General features: G+C 44.2%; 2 protein-coding genes across 2 annotated transcripts in view; both read left to right on the forward strand.

Moving 5' to 3' along the window:
- rnf19b (ring finger protein 19B) overlaps nt 1–10,826 on the forward strand; it is a 34,427-nt gene extending 23,601 nt beyond the window's left edge. The window contains exons 3-10 of the mRNA XM_086178001.1: nt 3,135–3,334; nt 5,566–5,710; nt 5,827–5,989; nt 7,166–7,280; nt 7,452–7,592; nt 7,669–7,858; nt 9,801–9,935; nt 10,017–10,826. Coding sequence (XP_086034127.1) covers nt 3,135–3,334; nt 5,566–5,710; nt 5,827–5,989; nt 7,166–7,280; nt 7,452–7,592; nt 7,669–7,858; nt 9,801–9,935; nt 10,017–10,467 — 1,540 coding nt within the window. The 3' untranslated portion in view covers nt 10,468–10,826. The remainder of the gene's footprint in view (nt 1–3,134; nt 3,335–5,565; nt 5,711–5,826; nt 5,990–7,165; nt 7,281–7,451; nt 7,593–7,668; nt 7,859–9,800; nt 9,936–10,016) is intronic.
- A 3,437-nt stretch (nt 10,827–14,263) lies between these two features.
- On the forward strand, nt 14,264–21,294 carry ndufs5 (NADH:ubiquinone oxidoreductase subunit S5). Its single transcript, XM_086178275.1, has 3 exons — nt 14,264–14,338; nt 16,333–16,558; nt 17,886–21,294. The coding sequence occupies exons 2-3, from the start codon at nt 16,343–16,345 to the stop codon at nt 17,988–17,990; spliced, it is 321 nt and encodes a 106-aa protein (XP_086034401.1). The 5' UTR covers nt 14,264–14,338; nt 16,333–16,342; the 3' UTR covers nt 17,991–21,294.
- Nucleotides 21,295–21,632: the final 338 nt, after the last annotated feature.

Consider the following 21,632-nt stretch of genomic DNA (forward strand, 5'->3'; position numbering starts at 1 on the left):
CCTCCCCCTTTCCTATCGCCCGTGTTGATCCAAAGGTTCTGGCGAACCCGCTCCAAGGAGGAGCCGATGCGGGCTGCTCGCCTAGAGACGAGCTCTCATTGCAACCCGTGCGTGGCGGAGCACAAATACGGCGCAGAAAGAGTTTTCAACAGTCACCTCTGTCTTCTTGTCCACGCTCCTCCAATCCACCTAAAAAAAAAATCGCCCCCCCCTAATTTGAAATCCGAAAACACATTTTGTATGTTTACGGTTTTCAGCCCGAAGGCAGTGTGACAGATTTGTATTTACACACTCACACATGTTTCGCAGGCCAAAGCAGATACAGAAAGTGCTGGATCGGTTTGGTGGTGGAGCAAGTCACGTGTAACACGTGGGCGTGAAAACGTCAATATGTATCATTGTACTATTGGTATTGCTGATAGATACTCTGTTAAAATATAATGTCAATAATTTCCTTGCGAAGCAACTGAGGAATTGATCTCTTTTGGCTTTTCTTCTGCTTCTCCTTCGGGCTGCTCCCTTAGGGATCGCCACGGCAATCATCTGCCTCCATTTAATCCTCTCCTCTGCACCCTCTTCTCTCACAGCAGCTAACTTCATGTCCTCAGTAAAGCTCCTCTGAGGTCTTCATCTACATTTCCTACATGGAAACGGCAGCCTGAGCATCCTTCTACCCAGATCTTCACTATTTTTTCTCTCTCCATGTCCAGACCATCTCAGTCAACATCGAACATGTGCCGTCCCACTGATGGACTCATTCCTGATCCTACTCGTCCTCCTCACTCCCAAAGCGCATCTTCATTTCTACCTCCTCCAGTTTTTCCTCCTGTCTTCAACACCTTTGCTTCCGATACTCTTTCATCGCACTTTTCTCCACCGGTTCCAATTTGCTTGCACACCTTTCCTCACCTCTTCTCCATTGCTTTGGACTATCGACCTCAAGTACCTTAAATTGTCCACCGTCTTTATCTCCTCTCCTTGTAGCCTCCCGCTCCACTTGAGTCCCCCCCATTCACACATTAATTCTTCTCCTTTCCAGGTCATACATTTGCCTCCTGAGATTTTCCTCCACCTTCATCGACTACATATCACCATGTCATCTGCAAACATAATAGTCTGTGGAGGTTCTTGTCTAGCAGCCTGTCCATCACAAATGAAAGCAAGAAGGGACTCAGAGCTGCTCCCTGATGCACTTCCACCCCCACCTTCACTCATCTGTCATACCTCACCACTGTCGCACACCCGTCGTGCATAAACTGCACCACTCCAACATACTTCTCCAGACTTCCTCATACAGAACATGTTTGAGTTTTGCCAACCACTATTCATAGTTCTATAAAAAAAAAAAAAGAATTTGCTCAAGCATTTGGTTTAGAGACCAAATATACTGGGTGTGTTTGTATCATCGTAGTGATCTTTCAGCTCTCCGTGTGTGTTCACATCCGGAGGCAGGAAGCTTTCGCCTCCGCGATATTTCCTAACTGATCGTATGCCGGGAGCAGCTCTTCTACGTTTGAGGAGGTGGTGATAAAGGGGACACGTTGGACGCCACGGTGTTGGAGGCGTGCCAGAGCTATTACAAGTTTTTTGCGTGACGGCATCCTCCGACGGCCTGTCCCTTCCTTTTTATCCAAAAAAAATTGCATTGTTGTGGGTTTTGTCAGAGCAAATCCAGAATGTTTTTTTTTTCTTTTAAAACGCTGCTTGCTTTTGTTATTATTCCTCCAGTATGTTTTTCTCCCACATAGTTTGGTGACAGTTTTGCTCATAAGCCTCCATTGTAATTTCTGACAGCACTCTTACGTGTTGCATTTGTTTACTTCCTGTATCTTAAATGTCATATTATTCGGGATTATTTGTTATTGCCCAATTTGAGTCACTTCCTGGTAAGGAGAGCCTGATGACAGCAAGCATTCTCGTCCCAGTATACAGGAAAACCTGTCCGCGACAGCATTGTTTGGTTTTCTGCGCCGATTCACGTGAATTCGGCCGAAGAGGAGGAATGGGCGAAGACCTTCCGACTATCAAACATCCTTTCCTGATTCCTGAAAAAAAAATATGCACAGTTGAGTGATTCGGCCAGACATTCGCCTCGACCCAAATAACCCACGGGTCCCATCCGGAGGCCGAGGATAATCGGCGACTGCTCTTCGTCTCGAACTCTGTGGAATCCACATTGATTGACCTCATCTCATCTCTCTCAAAGTCCTTCTTGTGTCGACCGAAAGATCTCTCTCTTTCTGTCCCCTTTAGTCCGTGGGAAGCGTTCAGCTTTCAGCTTGTGTAACATGGCCATTACAGGCCTTTAAGCTCTTGCAAGAAGTGGTTGAGTTTACAGCAATCTTTAAAAACTCTGCTTTGGTTGTGTAACGCGAAAATTCCTTTGGAAGGGGTCACAGCTTGAAATCCCAAATATATATATATATATATATATATATATATATACATGTATGTGTGTGTGTGTGTGTGTATGTGTGAATGCTGACTGTTAATCCAATGCTCTCATCCCTTTAGGCTTATTTTGTTGTTTATTTTTGTCGCCCTACAGATTATTCTAGGGGTCAGATTGTGTACAGACGCTGTTTTGCCGTATTTTCAATTTTCTCGCGCCGTCCTCCGACAGCCTGAGCGCCGTAATCTGGCGGTGGCACCACCCCAAACGCTCAATGGGGATGTGATGTCAGTCTCTGTTGAGACAGTGAGCGGAGAAATCAACTTACAACTTACGGCCCTGGAATAAATCCTTTTAATCTTTTTATGATCTCTTTTTATTCCTTTGTGTGTGTTTTGGCCTCAAGTGTTCTCCGCGTCCCGCCGTGAGTGAGTCACTGCAGAGTCATCGCTGCCGTGGGAGACAAAATCAAAAAAAAACAACGCATTTAATGTGATATTAGCAAAGTGGGTCCCTCTGCTACTGTCGACCAATCGGAAGCGGCCATTTCTGCCGATTGACAGTTCCTTTGCACGACAACAAATTAAGAAAATGATAGCCTGTTAGCATTTCATAATGATGATGTTAATCTAGTACTGCGCATATGTTTGCTCATATGTACTGGCAACCCTTAAACATAGCTGGGGCTTTAAAATGCAGGAGTCTAAATATTTGTGTGTATGTGTGTGTGTGTTGTACTCAGGTTTGCTGTCATCGCCTCGGGCTGTGCGAGCTGTCCCCGGCTGGTGTGTCGCAGAGACGGCTGCGGCGCCGAGTTCTGCTACCACTGCAAGCAGGCCTGGCATCCCAACCAGACGTGCGACTCTGCCCGCCAGCAGAGGGCGCAGTCCCTGCACACACACAGCAACCACTCACCCAGCTTCACGCAGGAGCAAGGACCCAGTGAGTACTCAAACACACACACACACACACACTGCTACTCAGTCACCCTGGTGAGTTCTTTCGTCAACAGTGTCAGGAAACACCTTCACAGTCCCGTTATACTTTATTTGCATGTACAAACACACAAACAAAATATATACGGTAATTTCTGGATTATTGAACACACCGGAAGCGGTAGCGGCTCGAAATAAATAAATGCATATATATGTTGGCCGAACTTGTCTATAAGCAGCAGGTGTCCATGTTGTAACATGAGATATTTACACAGAAACATTTTCTTTAAACTTTTAATGAAAAACATATCGCATACATCCACAAATACGTACTGGAAATGCTCTTTTTCCAAACTGCGCCTGTAACATGGCTGATGAAATAATAACGTGACAAGGCTAAATATTTTGACGGTTGTTAGCCTCCCCTGAAAAATCCATAAATTAGCCACAAAATAGTTTAAGCCTCAGTGTTCAAAGTGTGTGAAAAAATTAGCGGCTTGTAGTCCAGAGACTACGGTAGATATAATCACCCCCAGTATATCTGATCTGAAAATATATTTCTTTAAATTTTATTTCATTTGCTCATGTATCATTGTTCAGTAATTTGATCATTGTCTTGTTTTACGCATATATAGTATTATATAATACACACACACACACACACATACACATACACACACAGCATAAGCAGATACAATGTCCCCCAGTATTTCTGATCCAAAAATATTTTTCTTTCACTTAACTTATTCATTTATAAATAGTTTTAATTATTAGAGAGTGAACTGACTCAGCAGCCCCCTGACCCTGCAGGACAAGCTGTGTAGATAGTGAATGAATGAGTATTCATATCACGGTATCTCTTTTGTTTATACGTCTGACTTGTTTGTCAGAGGGTAGGATTAGTCATGCTGGATTCAGTTTCACGGGTGATCCGTCTCGTCCATAACTATCTTTATTTTGTTACTTTACTGAATACGTATCCCGGCCAGCTGTTTCCCATGTCGTCCCCGGCATTCGCGCTGGGATCAGCAAAGGCGGCCCCTGCCTGAGCGCCGTCTCATATTCACCTTAAAAACATCCGCGCAGACATCCCTGCGCCTGTACGGCTCCACTAGTACCATTTTGATTAAAAAACATTAAGTAAATCCCACCAACCGCCTCCGTCTCTCTCCTCTCTTCCGGCCTTAAATGCACCACTTCCAGTCCGCAGCTCTTTGCCAACGTTGGAGGGGAACTGTCAGCGATCCAAACTGAGTCATTAAAAAGCCCGGCCGCTCCCTTCCTTTCCCTTCCCAGAGCTGGTGCTTAGTCAACTACATCAGGACAGAGAGATGGATACAGACACAGACAAGCGGGAGAGGAGTTGCCAGAATGAGCATGTCGTGTCATTAGAATACAGAGTACGCAGACAGGAACAAGTGGGACTCCCCCCCCCACCCCCCGCCCCCTTTTGAAACAACGTGCTGCCTCGACAGGATCTGCCAGGCTCTTTGAGCTCAAACGCCAAAATGCTCTTCAAAGTGTTTTTTTTGCCCGACGAGGAATACCCGGCGTTTCTGAAATGCCTCAGAGGACAAACGCGTCCGGTCCGTTACTCTAATGAGATTTGATTTTGTTGCCGACACAACAAAAAGAAAGGCTTCGGGTTCAGGTCTCTGTGGTTCCTCACCGGGAGGTAGAAGCGAAAGTACAAGGGGGGGGACGAAATCCATCAGTGGAGCGAGACACAATTTCAGTTCGGCTGTATTTCCCAGGAAAAGGGGCGAGCATGTTTTTTCATCCTCTATGCTAAGCTAATTTTCTAGCTGACAAATACATTGCGCGTCTTCTCCCGAATCCCTGAAAACACTATTATTTGTTTTATGAATATCAAAGCTATAACCATATCATCCCATCTATTAGCATGTAACTGTTAGCCCTAGTGTTACTATTAGCATCTATCACACTCTGCATCCTTTCCTTTCCTTTCCTTTCCTTTCCTTTCCTTTCCTTTCCTTTCCTTTCCTTTCCTTTCCTTTCCTTTCCTTTCTACCTCCTCCTCTCTCTTTCAACCCCAACCGGTCGAGGCAGAAGGCCGCCCACAAGGAGCGATCATGCTTTTCCATCCTCTTTGCTCAGCTAAGACAAATACATATATATCTCATACACTTCGCATCTCCTGTACAATTATCGGGTGAAACAATTCATTCAATTGAAGTTTTCACAAGAATGACACCATGTTTTCTCATCCCGAACCAGCTGACGACATCAAGCCCTGCCCCCGTTGCGGCGCCTACATCATCAAGATGAACGACGGGAGCTGCAATCATATGACCTGCGCCGTCTGCGGCTGCGAATTCTGCTGGCTCTGCATGAAGGAGATCTCTGACTTGCACTACCTCAGGTAGGCAGAGTTCCCGCCGGGCCTTCGCAGCTTGGAAGTTACACCTAGACCACGTTCCTCCTCCTCCTCGTTTTTCACTCTGCTCTCGCCCTCAAATGTGTTTTCGCATCCCGCAGTCCGTCTGGCTGCACCTTCTGGGGGAAGAAGCCGTGGAGCAGAAAGAAAAAGATTCTGTGGCAACTGGGAACCCTGATTGGAGCGCCGGTGGGCATCACCCTCATTGCCGGCATCGCTGTACCCGCCATGGTCATCGGGATCCCTGTTTACGTTGGCCGCAAGGTGAGACGCATTAGGGAACACACACACACACACAGAAACATGAGTCATTATATTCTTACTGTGTATTTGTTACCTTTTCACATGAACTGCATTTCTACTGAAATCACAAACCTTGCAGTAACAATGGAAAGCTGTACAAGGAAGTAGAGATTAGCAGAGTGAAAGGGAGGGGATTTTTTTTTTTTAAACAAGGAACATGCTGCACTGTCTCACCGCTGAATAATCTCTTCTTTTATTTTTATTACAGCCATGATGAATTACATCTTTGTCTGAGCTTGTAATAGAAACCAGAAGTGCAAAAGCAGATGGTCACGCACACACAAGTTCAACCGCTGCCATGTGTTATTTTAACATAACCATATTATTTTTATTTGGAATTTTCCACACTGACAGTTTACTCTTTTTTTTTTTATTCATTTTTTAGAATTTTTACTGGTTCCTTGGAAGATACAAAAATAACATAAAAGCATAAAGATGACCTGCTGGCCCGGAGACACATGAATGTGGTTCAGTAACAACCGGGTGTTAAGCAGCATGTTAAATTCTCTTAAATATGAAATGTTTCCTTATTTTTACAATAAGTAATTGAGGAATGGGGTTTTTAATGCAGGGCAATATTTTTCTGTATCAAGCCAGTGATTTATTTCTATTGAGAAGAAATAAAAAGTATCATCCCTGGTTGATAGAGGGCGGCTCCCCCTTGTGGAAGACTGTGGTAATTCATTTTTAGTTTAACAATGCAGGAAGTGTTGTAAGTGATTTACAAGTTATTCAATAGGCACTCGATCCTTTATGGCTTTTCAATTCAGTTCCAGGGTGACATAGACATAGAGGGCCTCGAAAAAAGACTCACAAATGACGAATCACCACGAGATGCAGCTTTCCGTGCTGAGATTTGTGACGTCGAGATAGCAAAAGATGTGAGATTCAGTTCCTCAACACGAGTGATAGAGTGATAGACGCGGATCAAGCGGCAAAGAATTAGCGCCCCGAACACGGATGCCGCTGAGGTTTTGGGTGAATCGATTAGGACGTCAATTCTGGTCGTGTTGCAAACAGCGTCTGTGAAGTGAGGCAGAGGCTGCCGGCAGACAGCGAAACCCCAAAAGCGCTACTTTTGGTTTTCATCACAGTCGCGGCGAACTTTTAACCTCCCTCCTCCTCCTCCCGCCGCAGATCCACGCTCACTACGAGCTGAAGAAGACGTCTCGGCACAGAAGGAACCTGGCCATCACGGGTGGCGTGGCGCTGTCAATCATCACCGCCCCCGTCATCGCCGCCGTCAGTGTGGGTAAGGATCTCAAGCGAGGGCGTCCGTCTCTTTTTCTGATTGCCTGAGCAAAACCCGCCATCGGTTTGCTGGATGAGAAGGGCAGCAGCTTTAGTCCATGTAATTCAAGAAGAACCAATTCATACGTGAGCATATAAATGCAAATATTGATGGATTCCCGTGTTTTTCCAGGCATCGGCGTGCCAATCATGCTTGCTTACGTGTACGGCGTGGTTCCCATCTCCCTGTGCCGGGGAGGCGGCTGCGGTGTGAGCAGAGGAAAAGGCCGAGGCGTGCGGATTGATTTCGATGAGGATGACGGACCGATCACAGGTCGGGATTCAACCCCTCGCCTCCCAGGTCAGTTGTATAAGGAAGAGGTTTGATCTGAACGCATCCCGTTCTACAGTGGCGGACGCGTGGCGAGCGCTGAAGTCCCCCAGCCTCGGTGAGAGCAGCCTGGATGGAGCGGTCAGCGGTCTGAGCACCACCTCTCCCAGCGAGGGGCTCTCCGTGGTCCCGGGAACCGTAGGGGACACGCCTCACTTTAACACCCTGGCAGGCGGGGCCCTGGGGACACGTACCGGGAAATACAGCAGGTGAGGTCGCGCCCGGTTGACAAGAACACTTAGACCCTTTTCATGCTTTTTAATCTCAAGTTTTAAACAGGTCAAGAAGCTAGGCAACCGACCCGGTCGTCTTTTCGGATTATCGCAGATAGAATTGAGCGCGGCAAATCGCCAAGACGGGTCTGGACCATACTCTTTAAGATGATTGACAGAAACCCAACATTCCACATGAGCAAGGAATCGGCGAGAGTGGCGAGGAAACACTGAAGTTACCAGTTTAGAAACCTCAGGCCGATTCCAGCTCAGATTTGACGGCCTTCTGCCTTGACCGGTTGGGGTAGAAAGCAAGAGAGAGAAGGAATAAGAGAGAAAGCAAAAGTGGGATAGAGACAGAGTGGGTATGAGGCTTGGGAGGGAAGGACACAAATTATCTCATGCTAATAACAACACCGTGCGCCACACAACCCTTTTTTAATTTAAAATGAATTTACACAGGATATGAGGTTTTTTTTTTTTGTCTTTATGCTATGTATAAACAAAATATATGTAGCATCTTTTTAAATCAATGAACCACTGCATTTCTGCATGCAAACTCCGAAAAAGACGTTGTGTTGAAGGTTATTTTTAAGTAAAATACTCAATGTCTATTTGAGTAATTATTTATGGGAAAAAGTGAATAAATAAAGCTGAAAAGCTGAACTTAAATCATCCACCGTCCTCTCTCTGTGTGCTGTCATCCTTTTACTGCCGTGTGCAGCCACTTATTAAGAGCGACAACAGTATTTTAACACATTTTATTTAGATGTTACAAGATTGCCACAATCTTCACATTTAAATTTACATTTAAAATGAACCAACTAAAATGAAATACATTTTAATTTTCGAAAGCAGCAGGGAGCCGTATTGGAGGGTGGCTGACCCCTGGGCTAGCCTATACGTACTCCCGTGTATTGTTTCGCTGAAAACAATAATCCGTTTGTTTCGCTTGTCTTTAAAATACTCCACTTCCAGATGATCAGTTGCCAATTGATTGTTGCCATTGATTTTTCCGTTCATTCCCGTGGAGACAAAGTGGAGGTGGTACTCCATCAGAGATCAGCTCTGAGCCCCTTCTTGTTTGCAGTGTTGATGGACAGGCTGACAGATGAGGTTAGACAGGAATCTCCATGGATCATGTTTGCAGATGACATTGTGATCTGTAGTGAGAGCAAGGAACAGGTTGAGGAAAATTTAGAAAGGAGAGGAATGAAAGTTAAGTCGCAGCATGACAGAATATATGTATGTGAATGAGAGGAACTCCGGTGGAACAATGAGGCTACAGGGAGTGGAGATCAAGAAGCTGGAGGATTTCAGGTACTTGGGGTCAACAGTCCAGAGCTTACAGAGAGTGTGGAAAAGAGGTGAAGAGACGGGTCCAAGCAGGTTGGAATGGGTGGAGAAAAGTGTCAGGGGTACTGTGTGATAGAAGACTATCAGCCAGAATGAAAGGAAAGGTGGACAAGACGATGCTGTATGGCCTAGAAACAGTTACAATGACGAAAAGAAAGGAGGCAGAGCAAGAGGTTGCAGAGATGAAGATGCTAAGATTCTCTTTGGGAGTGACCAGGATGGGTAGGATTAGGAATGAGTCCATCAGAGGAACATCACATATTAGATGTTTTGCAGAAAGGGTCAGAGAAGCCAGACTAAGATGGTTGGGTCATGTACAGAGGAGGGATAGTGAATATATTGGTAGACGGATGCCGGAATTGGAGCTGCCAGGCAGGAGGTCTTGAGGAAGACCAAAGACAAGATTTATGGGTGTAGTGAGAGAGGATATGAAGGTAGTTGGTATGAGAGAGGAGGATACAGGGAATAGGGTTAAATGGAGAAGGTTGATTCGCTGTGGCGGCCCCTGAAGGGAGAAGCCCAAAGGAGAAGAAGAATTCTTGTCAAGCCAAAGCAATTGACCGGATTGTCCCTCCCGCTTCAGGCTGGAAGTGCAGGCGGGGGAGTTGGCGAAAGAGCCAGGCCAGAGGGACACAGGGAGCCTGGGGGCCGCGAGCGACTGCGCCAGCACCAGAGGAATGGCCGGATCCATCATCTCCTCCTACACCCTGCCTGACAGGTAGGAAGGGCCTGCCGGTCCCGTGATGTCCAATTGACGGCTTCTTTAGCTCTTCATCTTAACAACCTCGCGTATCTGCAGGGAGTGCACCAACTTGGAAATCCAGGTGGACATCGAGACCAAACCCAGCCATCTCTGCCTGACCAGCGAAGAGGACCTCACCCCGCCGGCGGGCACCGGCGCCATGGCGACCGCCGCCTCAGGAGTGGAAGAGCCTCAGGACTGCAGCTCAAGAAGGGGCGGCGCTTTGTCCGGCTCGGCGCTGGGGCTGTCGCCGGGCGCATCAATCAGGGAGGGGCTCAGAGACGTCACCCTGGCTCAGCCGGAGAGCATCCGCAGCGACCTGGAGATGTCGGACACGCAGTCGGACGACATCGCCGAGCTGACGTCGGACGACTGTGACTCGCCTCGCCCCAAAAGCTGTCACGCGGCGTCCGGCCGGCCGCCCCAGCACCCTTCGTGCCGATCGCTGAACCCCTCCAACGAAGGCCTTCACTGTCCCGCGGACAGCAACGTCATCCTCTACGTGTGAGAGGGGCAGCTCTTAAAAGATTGCACAAATTAAGATAAACAAAAAAAGAAAATCAGTCCCCGGACATATGAAACTGCGCTCTCACCCCTCTCCCCACGCCGTTTTTGTCCCCGTGTCATCAGCTACTTCTGCGACTCACGCGCCACGTTCAGCGTGGACGGTGTTCCTCTGTTTTTTCTCTCCACCCCCTCGTCTGTCTTATCGATCCACCCGGCAATCTCCTCGCCGAGTAAATTGTCGGGGTTCTACCTCTCGAGATTTATAAGATGATGATTTATGTTTACTTCCTGGTGCAAAACGCCTTGGCTACTCAAGCAAAAAAACAGAAAAAAAAAAAAAAGGAATGAAAGAAAGAAAAAGGGGTACAAAATTTTCACGGGATATTTTAGAAAATGGAAATAACAACATAAAGTTGAAGCACAGCTGCGGCAAGCGGTGGGGAGGAAGGGGAAGCGTGCGTCTGAACGTCAACTCGTCCACGGCGGCTTCATGCTTCATTTTCCTCCTATCCTCTATTTATATTCAGGAAAAAAAAAAGCTTAAAACTTGTTTTTGTTTCGTTTTTTCGCCGCGCGCATGACGAGTGCAGCCGGCTGTCTTGTCACGCCGGTTTAAAAGTTTACCGAAGAGAGCGAAGCTGCACTCTGCTCTTCACTTTTCCTTGCACAAACATTGAGGAGGGTCAGGCTTGAAAAAAAAAAAAGGGGGGGGGGGGTCCTTAGAAAAACAAAACAACAACAATTTGTTCTGACAAGGACATGGCAGAAGGTCCAAGGGCCCTGCGGTGACCGCCTCTGAGAATTCTTTCACCCTTAAAACAAGCAGCCATCACCTTGCGCATAACCTGGTAATTACACAAGCGTACACATCGTTGCTATAGACATTTTTGATATTGTCGTATAACCTCCCCGAGAGACATTTGCGATACCCTGAACACTGGAGCATGCCCTGGAAGAGTTTCATAGAATGTGAAGAGTGACCCGGTCGCCCTTTCTTTCTGCGTGAAACGACCCATTCCCGAATTCATAGAGATATTTTAATTATCTATGAAAAATGCGCTTGACGCACATAAGGAATTAAAAGCTAATTACAGCGGGGTACCCCAGTACAGGGATGTGACTGAGTGAAGGTGATCCGAGCATGTTTGTGCACGCAGTTGCAGGATGTTGAGGTGGGATGAAGCGATTGCTGGGGTGAAACCGCAGGTGCAGGTTGTTCGGGACCCGACTGGTCATATCCAAAAATGAGTCATAAAAAATTTATAAATATTCACTTTCTTACTGCTAGTAATGAGCTGGATTTTTTTCACAACCAAAACTAAAATAAAATACCTGTTAATTAGAAATAAATGATGCTTTTACTCAGAAAACGAAGGGGCGAAAAGAAACGTTAACGATTAAACGTCAGAGAATTAGGAAGGCTTGAATCAGAGCTGGGTTTTTTTTTGTAATTAGTAAAAGTAGAATACATTTTTATAACGTGTGAAAGAGCATGCACTTAAATACAAGGTAGATAATTGTGTTCCGGAAAAAGAGGGAAATGGTATTGTCTCGTTCTGCTGATAAAAAGCAGAAAGTTCATTCCTACAGAGTTACACATTACTGACAATGTACTATGAATGTAGGGACACGCTGGGATTCCACAGCAAAGCAGTTACAATTCAGAGCACACGGGTTCAGAGGAGCAAGACCTCGCTTCCATCCCTGACCCTTTTTCATTCCCAACGCCACGCGATAGATGCTTATATTTACCAAAAAACAAACAAGCAAACCGGATCTTCAAAAAAACAGGAGCCGATTGGGACGTTACGGCCGAAAAAGACTAAGCTGGGGAAATAGTGTTTCGGCAGAGAAGAAGAAGAAGAAGAAAATAATTCCAGCTCATATTAGAAAAGCCTAGACTCGCTTTGTTCATGTGTTTACACACTATTACAACCTTAAGTGCACAATGTTACCCCCACAACTTCATTTAAATCGCTCAGATCTTATAAACTGAAGTATAATGTTGCAGAGATGATGGTAAAAAAAAAAAAGGACACCGGCGATTTTATCAGACTAACTCACCGGCTAGCGGGCACATTACGGGCACGCTATGGCCTGTCGCTGTCAGAACACTGTCAATGTGCGGTTCGGGTGTTGGTCGTGTGACCGGACCGGGGTGTCGCAGTCGGCTGCCCACCTGCCTTATTAAACCTCACCGACCAACACCGGAACGCACACGTGGAACTTCTGACATGACAACTGGCTGTCTAAACCGCTTGAACATTTTGTGTGTGTGTGTGTGTGTGTGTGTGTGTGTGTGTGTGTGTGTGTGTGTGTGTGAGAGAGAGAGAGACAGACGTGACTTCCTTCAAAGAATGAACAGACTCCTGGTGAATGTATTTGTCGGTCCAACTGTGTTTATTGAGTGAGCACTCGTGCACTTTATCTGACTTTATCTTATTTATATTTCCTTCGGTTGCCATCCTCTGTCGCTTTAAGTGAGTTTATTTCGCTTTCATGAAACTCTGTGGTTCAGCCAAAATAATTCACCAACCAGGAGGCCTTTTCTGTTGGATGTTTCTGATGTGTTTGGTTCCAAAATACTGTGTACACCATTTTTTTTGTGTCACATATATAATTCAATATACCTAGTGAATCAGCTCTGCTGATTCGCTGACGGATTCTCTTGTACTCATCAGCATTTTCCAAGTGGTTTAGATTTTATTTTGGGGCCAAACACTTCCACCGTTGACGCAGACGAGCTCTTCTTAATCAAATTCACTAGCCTGAATCGCTCCTTAGCTTTGTATCACCTCCGTGCTTCAGTTGAATAAAGGTTTCCACGTGGGAACCTCCTTCATCTCAAAGTAGTTTGATGGCTTTACTGAGAGCTGCTTTTAAGAATCGACAGTGCTTTGTTCGGTCCGCTGCAATTATCACTCTTTTCTGCCTGCCTGCCTGTGAGGAAACACTCGAATGTACTTCAGGCAGACACCCAGACTTCCTGGAAGACTGATTTTGTGTCGATGGGAACATCCCATCACGAACACAGGTGGTCTTGTCTATATTTGAAAAAAAAAAAAAAAAAAAAAAGGAGAGAAAAAAAAAGAGATACATAGATAGCAATATCTGCTTGTAATTAAACTTTGTGTACTTCCTGTCACTGTTAAAGTCCATCCTGTTTGGGGATCTACATGCAGGATTGTGGAAGATATCATGTGGACTTTTGGGGGGGAAAAAATAAATAAACACAATCTGATGTTGCACCAGAGCAGTGAATTATTGTCACCCAAGATAATCCTCTTATTTTCTTTTTTTTTTTGTGACTTAAATCATGGTCAAAGGTGTAAATGTGCTGGGAAATTGAAGACGAAACTGGGCTGGGAAATATGTATCAATAATCAATCCAATTGATGTTCTTCATAATTTCCAGCAAAAAAGGTAATTATGATATATATCAAAACAAAAAGGAATCCTCACTAAAATTAAATGCGTGCATTACATGGTACTATTTTTTTGTCTCTTACTATTCTGAGTTAAAAAAAATGGAAATAAAATAGAGTAGGTAAGTATGTAATTTTGAAAGTACAATTACAATATAATTTTTCCATTGGCTAAATGCAGTAAATAAAACGGACTTCCCCTGATTAATTTATTCTGTCCGTGTTGATATTCATGATAGGATATTATACTTATATTTGAATATTAAACATGTAGCGCTTCTTGTTAAAAAAGGACGTCTACAGAGGGAAATGATCTGGCCCTTTCGGGCTCCGAACGCCGCTGCATCGCTTTACGACACATTCTGACGATTTGCGGCAGTGTTTTGACAAGCCGTAAAGCGGAACACCCGATTTGGAGGAAGGTTAAAGTGACTTCTTCGAAATACGGTAAATTGCTTTAAATTCTTCTTTGTTTTTCCGCAATTAAGGGAAATTCAATAGATTTTTTTAAGCTATCGATTAAAATAAGTCTTTCCAAAAGTGCACATTTTCTAAAAGTACCCCAGGATACGGTTTGTTAGCATAAAGACTTGTCATTGAGGAGAATCACCATGATCGCTAAAATATGATCAAAACTCCGCCCTGGTGGAATTTCCTCATACTCTGGAAATTGATATTAGTCATTATAGCATTGTTAAGTTTTATAATTTCATTTTTTGACTTAAATGTATTATGAAAAACGTTGAAATGCGTTTATTGCTAACAACGGTTAACATTAGCTAGCGAGCTAGGAAGCTAGGCTGTCACAATCTGGGTTGTGCGTCAAACTAATCTTTTGAGGTCAACATAATGGTAAGTATTCTGTTAATGTTAAAATTCTATATCGCCATTAGTTTATGTAACTGTAGGGTTTCGGTATTGTATTGATGGTATCGAAATTGCTAAAGAAGAACGATCCATCCGTTTAAGAAGAGAATCAAAATTGGGATAACATGCATTTATCGAGTAGATCAGTCCGTCGATTCGTAAATCCACTCTATTCAACGTGAATTTTCCGCCAAACTTTGTTTGGACAATCGATTATTGGCCATCCTAGCCCAGCAAAACAAGTACAAACCATTGCAGTGAGATAAAAAAAACATAGCATACATATGGAGCCATACTGAAAACATAATGCCACTGCAGAAACAAGCTCAATATCAGTATTTCCATAACTGATACTAATAACTTTGACACATCAATTTTTTTTATTGTAAAGGAGTCATGCATTTTCTTAGTTTTTATTTGTGATATACTTTTAGTAGCCATCACACAATGACCACCTGTCTGATATGGTGAAAGTCCCCCTTTTTTGCCACCTTGGACTCCATCACGTCTCAAATTTGGTCATTCTAAGCAGTTGGCAGCACCATAACCCGTACGCAAATACACAGAACAAGAGCTGAAACCGAACTATTTGGGTCAAAGTACTTCTTCTGAAGTGATGTCCTGGTCCAGATCTGGAAGGAGATACCCAGTAACAGTTTCCATCATCTCATTTGGAGCATTATTTTGACTTGCTTTCATTAAACTTCCACAAAATAGACTGGCCTGTAGCATCATTTTCCCACAATGATTTTTCAGAGTGTTTATTGAACTCAGTACGAAGAAAATTGTCCTCTCAATCAAACCACATGGCATCCTTTTGTTCCCAACACATTGCCCAGTCTGTATCAGTGTAGGTATCCATCATAATGTTTTGCCCATTTAGAACTGATGTTTTTCAATTGGTCCTCTTAATTCTTTCAAGTAACTTATAATTGTTGTTATCTCTTGTTGCTTCTCACATATTTTACAAGTTAAAAAGACAGTTTACTTGTGCTTTTGTTCCTTGAGCTTGAAAAATAATACAGTTTTACTACATTTTTTTTAATTTACCTTTACCAAATAAATGTTATACTGTATATCAGCAGAATAGCGTGTTTTCTCTAATACCAATCAATTGATAAATTGAGCTTTATAGAGTAGTTGTAGCCAAATACCGGGGTTATCTTATGAAGAGATTCACACTTTGTGCATGAAATCTTTGAAATATAGATTTCTTAAACAAATATAGCTAATTAGACGAAAGATGCTTTTTTGTGACATCGTCTCTGAGATGGAAATGACGACCTTGTTTGTTTGTTTTTTTTTTACCAACCTCTGCACTAACCTTGAAAGTTGACCTTTGTGTTTCATTCTCTGCAAGTCTACAATCACTATTTGCATTTACAGTGTTGTTGACAATTTAATAAACATATGGCCCACTTAAAGTGATTTCTATACAGAGAAAATAACTTTGCTGTCTGCTGTTTCCGCCCTGCTGCATCTATGTTGTCTTTTATGGCTAAATCATGCAGGCAATCTGCCATCTTCGAATCCCCCCAGTCACAGCTGTCATTGATTTCTCCCTGTCTGTCCAGCGTCAGCATCATGCCATTTGTGGACCTGCAGTCGCGGCTCGGCATTAACCTGGACCGCTGGCTGTTGCTCCAAAGCGGAGAGCAGCCGAACAAGCGGCCGGCGCGCTGCCACGCCTTCGAGAAGGAGTGGATCGAGTGCGCTCACGGCATCGGGCAGACCCGTGCCAAAAAGGAATGTCAGCTGGAGTTTGAGGACTTCTACGAGTGCATGCACAGGCAGAAGACGGTGGGTCCTCAAATACTATTGAAACCACTTCATCCAGCAGTTTTCAGAACAATGTCCAAATCCCTTTTAAAGTGACCCTGAAATGGCCTGAATAATGGTCTTTTGTTCTGAGAAGCTCAAAGGCGTGTGAATGACTAAATCCCAATTCAAGAATAGTTAAAAATGAAACACAGTCGAGGTTAACCAGTTACACAGAGTCCCTGAACAAATCTGCTTCGGTAAAACTAGGACTAGAACCCAGACGGCTGGCATCACACTAAAGGTTACCATGGATACACTTTGTTACGTTTGCATGTCCAAACGGGGATAATTGCCGTGATCTGTCAGCGGCGAGGAGACAATCGATATGCCGGCAGGCAAAGACACGATGCATGCAGAGAAGCCACAGCTCTGGTACTTGGCAGCGCAGGCCTTTTAGATGGTTTGACCCCTTGTTACATAAATGTCTGTTAACCCTTACGGGTCATCACGTCTGCAACAACAGGGCTCTGTTTTCACGCTCTAAAAGCATGGTCACTGCAGATCTGATCCCAGCTAATTCAAGATGTGATCAAATTAACAATCGGTGTTACGAGGAGGCATCGGATCTGTGGCCCGGTGCAGGTGTCCTAAGTGCCTCCCTTCATTTTTGGGGTGCAGAACCCTGATTCACCAGTCGGTTAAGCTGAAACAGAGGTGTCAGTATGCAAATGTGACAAATGGCAAATATGAGGGGTTTTGTTATTACATGTGGACACAGCAAAAAAACTTTTGACTTTCTTGCTAAATTCGACAAACTGGTCTTTTTTTTTCTGTCCGCTCTATGTCTACGGCTTTATTCCTAAATGGTGTTGCGCTGCTGTAAATGTCTTGATTTTCATGCCACAATTTTATTCAGCACCGTTCTTAGCTTGCTTTGTAGTTGTCATTAAAAACACATTTCGCAATTTCTAAGGAGTGTAACTTAAGCACAGTTCATGGACTTTACGATTTGTTTGTTTGTTTGTGTGTGTGTGTGTGTGTGTTTACGTGTGTGTGTGTGCGCGCGTGCGTGCGCACCGGCTAATTAGGCAATTTTGCTCAATTTGCAAATCGCCTTTCCTCAGTAAATGCCCTCAGATTGTTTTCAGGCGTGTCTGCAAGCCATCACCAGAAAAGCCCAGATCACAAATTGTAAGAATGCCTCCCGAGTTCCGGGATTCAACTCTTTCGACAAGTGGCAGAAAAACTTAAGTTGCGCGAGAACGATAGGAAAGATTAATATGAAATCTCTGCCACCGGAGACCAACTCGGTTCGTCTTGCCACCTGCTTTTTCATCCCCGTCCTCTCCTCCTCCTCACCCTACAGCACGAGAGGCTGCATGCCATCCGTAAGCAGAGGGAGAAGATGATGAAGGAGGGGACCTACACGCCACCCGCTCACCACACGGGCAAGGAGGCAGAGTCACCATAAGGGGTCAAATGCGTCCGCAACTGTTTTATTATGTACAGTAAATCAAATATCAATATTGCCTGTCCCTCCTCACAAGTTTGAAAATAAATATTGTCGGCGACCGTACTTTTTGTCCCAACGTTGATTTGAAAGAAACAGAATTCGAACTGAAAACCGTTAACTTTGAAGAAAAAAATCTGTGGAATTACTTTTATTAGGTGGTAAATATTTGTGTTTGTGTGAATGTAATATGAAAACAAACAAAAAAAAAAAACATGAGCCTGTCCCCCGTTTCCCAAGATTGGCAACGCAAGGCCGACAGCCCAGACCTTTAACACACTTTATCTGACCTCATTTCAGTAAATTGATCACTGAGTAAGTAAATAAACACTCTCAAGAGGCTCTTAGTGAGGCACAAAGGAACCGAAGACCTTTGACATCCTCAATACAATTACCAACAGTTTAGTCTGGACTGATGGGATTTGGAAATAAAAGCGAGTCGCCACTAGGTGGCGTCAAAACCTCAAGAAATTCAATACAGACAGGCCCTGAACTTGAAATACGGAAGGACGTTCTGCGCTTTTGGCTTAAATCGTTGATAAAATGTACTTGCAGGTCCGAAATTAAGTTTAGAATAATAAAGAGCAACCGGCTGTGTATTTTTTGCAGTAAAGTGACAGGTAATCCGTCTCAATTCTTTACGACCGATTCACATTTTCCAGAGCGTTCCATGTGAATGGATTACATTTTAAGTTAATTTTATCTCGGGTTATTTTATGATATGAATTGACTGAGGGATTTAATTTATGTTCACTTGTGCCAGTTGCAATAAAAAAGGTCCTGAGCATTGATGTAGATCTTTAGGTGATCTTTAGGTTTCAGGTGGCTTTTTCACTCCGCTCATTCGATGTCAGTCCTTTTGAATTCCATTTGAAAAAACACAAATCAAATACAGTGAACCACCCAAGTCAAGTCAGATTTTATCACCAAGTCACCAAGTGACAAACCAGTTGTCTGATGACACTGTCCATGTAGAGCAGGTCTGAACCGTCACTCTTTAAGATAATTGACAGAAGCGCAATAGTCCCCCATGAGCAAAAACCCGGCGACAGCGCAGGAGAACGCCGCTTTCTACCAGTGCGGAAACCTTGGACAGATCCAGCTCCATACGGGAGCCTTTTGCCTCGACCAGTTGTGGTAAAAGGTCCAAATTATCTCATGCTAATAATAAAATTAGCACTCGCATTTACTGTACATGCTGATAGCTGATATAATAATAGCTTAAATGAACATTAACAATAATGCAGGGCGCCTGGTAGGATGCTGCAGTAGATCGAAACATGTTCCCGGAGAGCCTGCGAAATGAGAGCCCGGGGAGTCGGGAGAAGATTTGAGGTTAGATCCTGCATTGATGAAGGGACACAAGTGCAGACAGGGCGGGTAAGAGTGGGAGGAATGAGAAAAGTGCTCGGAAAATCGCAACATTACATCACAAACACTCATTAGTCCTCACAGTTACTTGACTTGTCAAAGCCTTGTCGATGAATGACCGAATCAATGAGCGCCCTGTCGAGGAGGAATGACTCATTAGTGCTTCTCGTCGTACCCCTGTCATTGTTTTTGTTTTTCAAACCCAAACAGGCTCCGTCATTAGGTCGGACTCCTCGGCTCTCGGACGCGAAGTTGGACTTCCAGCAGATCGAAGCCTCACATGGTTTCAGTTTGGTTAATTAAGTTAAAATCTGGGTTCGCGACCTTTTCAGTGTTTACTGGCAAAAGGCTCCGGCGAGACATACGGTTTCGTGCAGCCGTGGCGGAATCAATTCAGCGCCGTCCAATCATTAACCGGTAATGAGGCCGTCGGCTGCGACGGGACTAAACTTTAGCCTTGTTTGCCGTCACGTTGGCTGCTCAGACGTTGTTTGATTAAAACGCCGAGATAATCCCGCAGTGCCTCGCCGACTCTGCGGCAGGCCCGTGCTCTGCGATGGCTGAGCGTGAGACTGGGGGATTATTCCGGGACAGACCCCCGGTGACCCCACGGCCCCTCCACCCAAAACACAAACACACACACACACACACACACAGACACTGATAGTTGTCAGATATACTGGAAACAGCGTGAAGACCAGAAATGTTTACAAGCCGCTCTCCAGATTATAATATCCAGCCACTTCCTGTCCCAAGGTTTTAAAGGTTCTGATCTGTAGAAGGATTTAATGTGTCATTTTATGCGCTGAGAAAAATCTGAACTTGAGTTATAAAGGTAGAAAAGAAAAATTAAAGGTTTTCAAAGATGCTGAAAAACCTTATCTCACCTGAACAAATCTGATGCGACGGCCCGTCTGCGATCTTCTATTCAGACCTCATCATAGATTCGGACTTGTGTCCCGAGTGTGTGTGTGTGTGAAAGAGAATTTCAAAGTCCAAAGGGATTTTTTTTTTGCTCAACACTTTCATTTTGTTTTCAGTTGCCATGGTAGCAAACAGTTTCTGTAACGGTATCACAGAGGTGAATCAGCGTGAGGAGAACTCTCAGACCAAACCAGTTAAATCTCGTTAGACTCTGTAATTCTTCCCTCGAGTTGCAAAGCATTTCCCACATCTTTAACTTCTTTTCTTCTCCACCAGCTTCTGATCTGTCTCCATGGCAACCCGAATATTCTTGTTTTATAGCGGAGAGAGGATGTGAATCGGAAGATTGTTTTAAAATGCTTTTTCCTCTCGGATCAAAACAGGAAGGCGGTATGTGAGTTATCTTTATCCCCCCGTCTGCCGATCAAAACCAATACACATTGATTAAGGACTGTAGGATCGTGGGAGTTGAGTATTGATGATTTGTCCCAATCAGAATTCTTTTTACAGACAAGATTTATTGACGTGACCCTGACTCAACTTCTGCCCACTTACAGTTAGCGCTAGGCTAACCAATGGCTGACTTTGCTTATTGCTCTTATTCCTCCAACTCTACACAACCCGCACTTTTGTCTCTTTATCCAAGCAAGATAGTGACCTTATATCTTCTCCCAGGTCTCTCTCATTTGGCAGGTTCCATCAGGTGGTTTTAATTGTTACTTCTTTTATGAATATTAAAACTTTAATTGTATATTTCAGCTATTAGCATGTATCAATCAGCACTAATGTTATTATTAGTATAAACGTATTGAGCCTTTTTCTGGCCCAGCCGGTCGAGGCGGAAGACCGCCCACATTTAACTCCTCTATGTGGAAAGTGTCATTAGACAACTGTGTTGTGATTTTTGGATCCAGATAGAAAAATCTGACTTGATTTGCAAACACAGTTTAAGATGGTGCACTCATACAATCATGCTGTAATAAATTCTTTGGTAACAACTCGGACCGCATGCTGTGTTTGAGGTGCTAATCACTTCTTTTAGTATTTTCACCTGCAAATAGCAAAGACCAGCACATCATCGCGCACCTGTACACGGGTCCTCTGTTGCGGCTCAGGGTTTTAACGCCGAAATGTTTTTTGTTATCAAACAAAGAGTGTAATTTGTGATCTTTTCCTGGTGTTGGAAAAGGATTTTGTGGCCCCCACACCAATGTCTAACTCCAAAAAAACAACACCTCCGCATCTGTTCCATGTTTATAAACGTTTAATTAAGATGCAATTTGTTGTGCAAACGACTAAATGCTAGGT

Source organism: Fistularia commersonii, chromosome 30, assembly GCF_037954325.1.
Source record: "Fistularia commersonii isolate RoL2024-O1a breed Wild chromosome 30, RoL_Fcom_v1.0, whole genome shotgun sequence".
Taxonomy (NCBI): domain Eukaryota; kingdom Metazoa; phylum Chordata; class Actinopteri; order Syngnathiformes; family Fistulariidae; genus Fistularia; species Fistularia commersonii.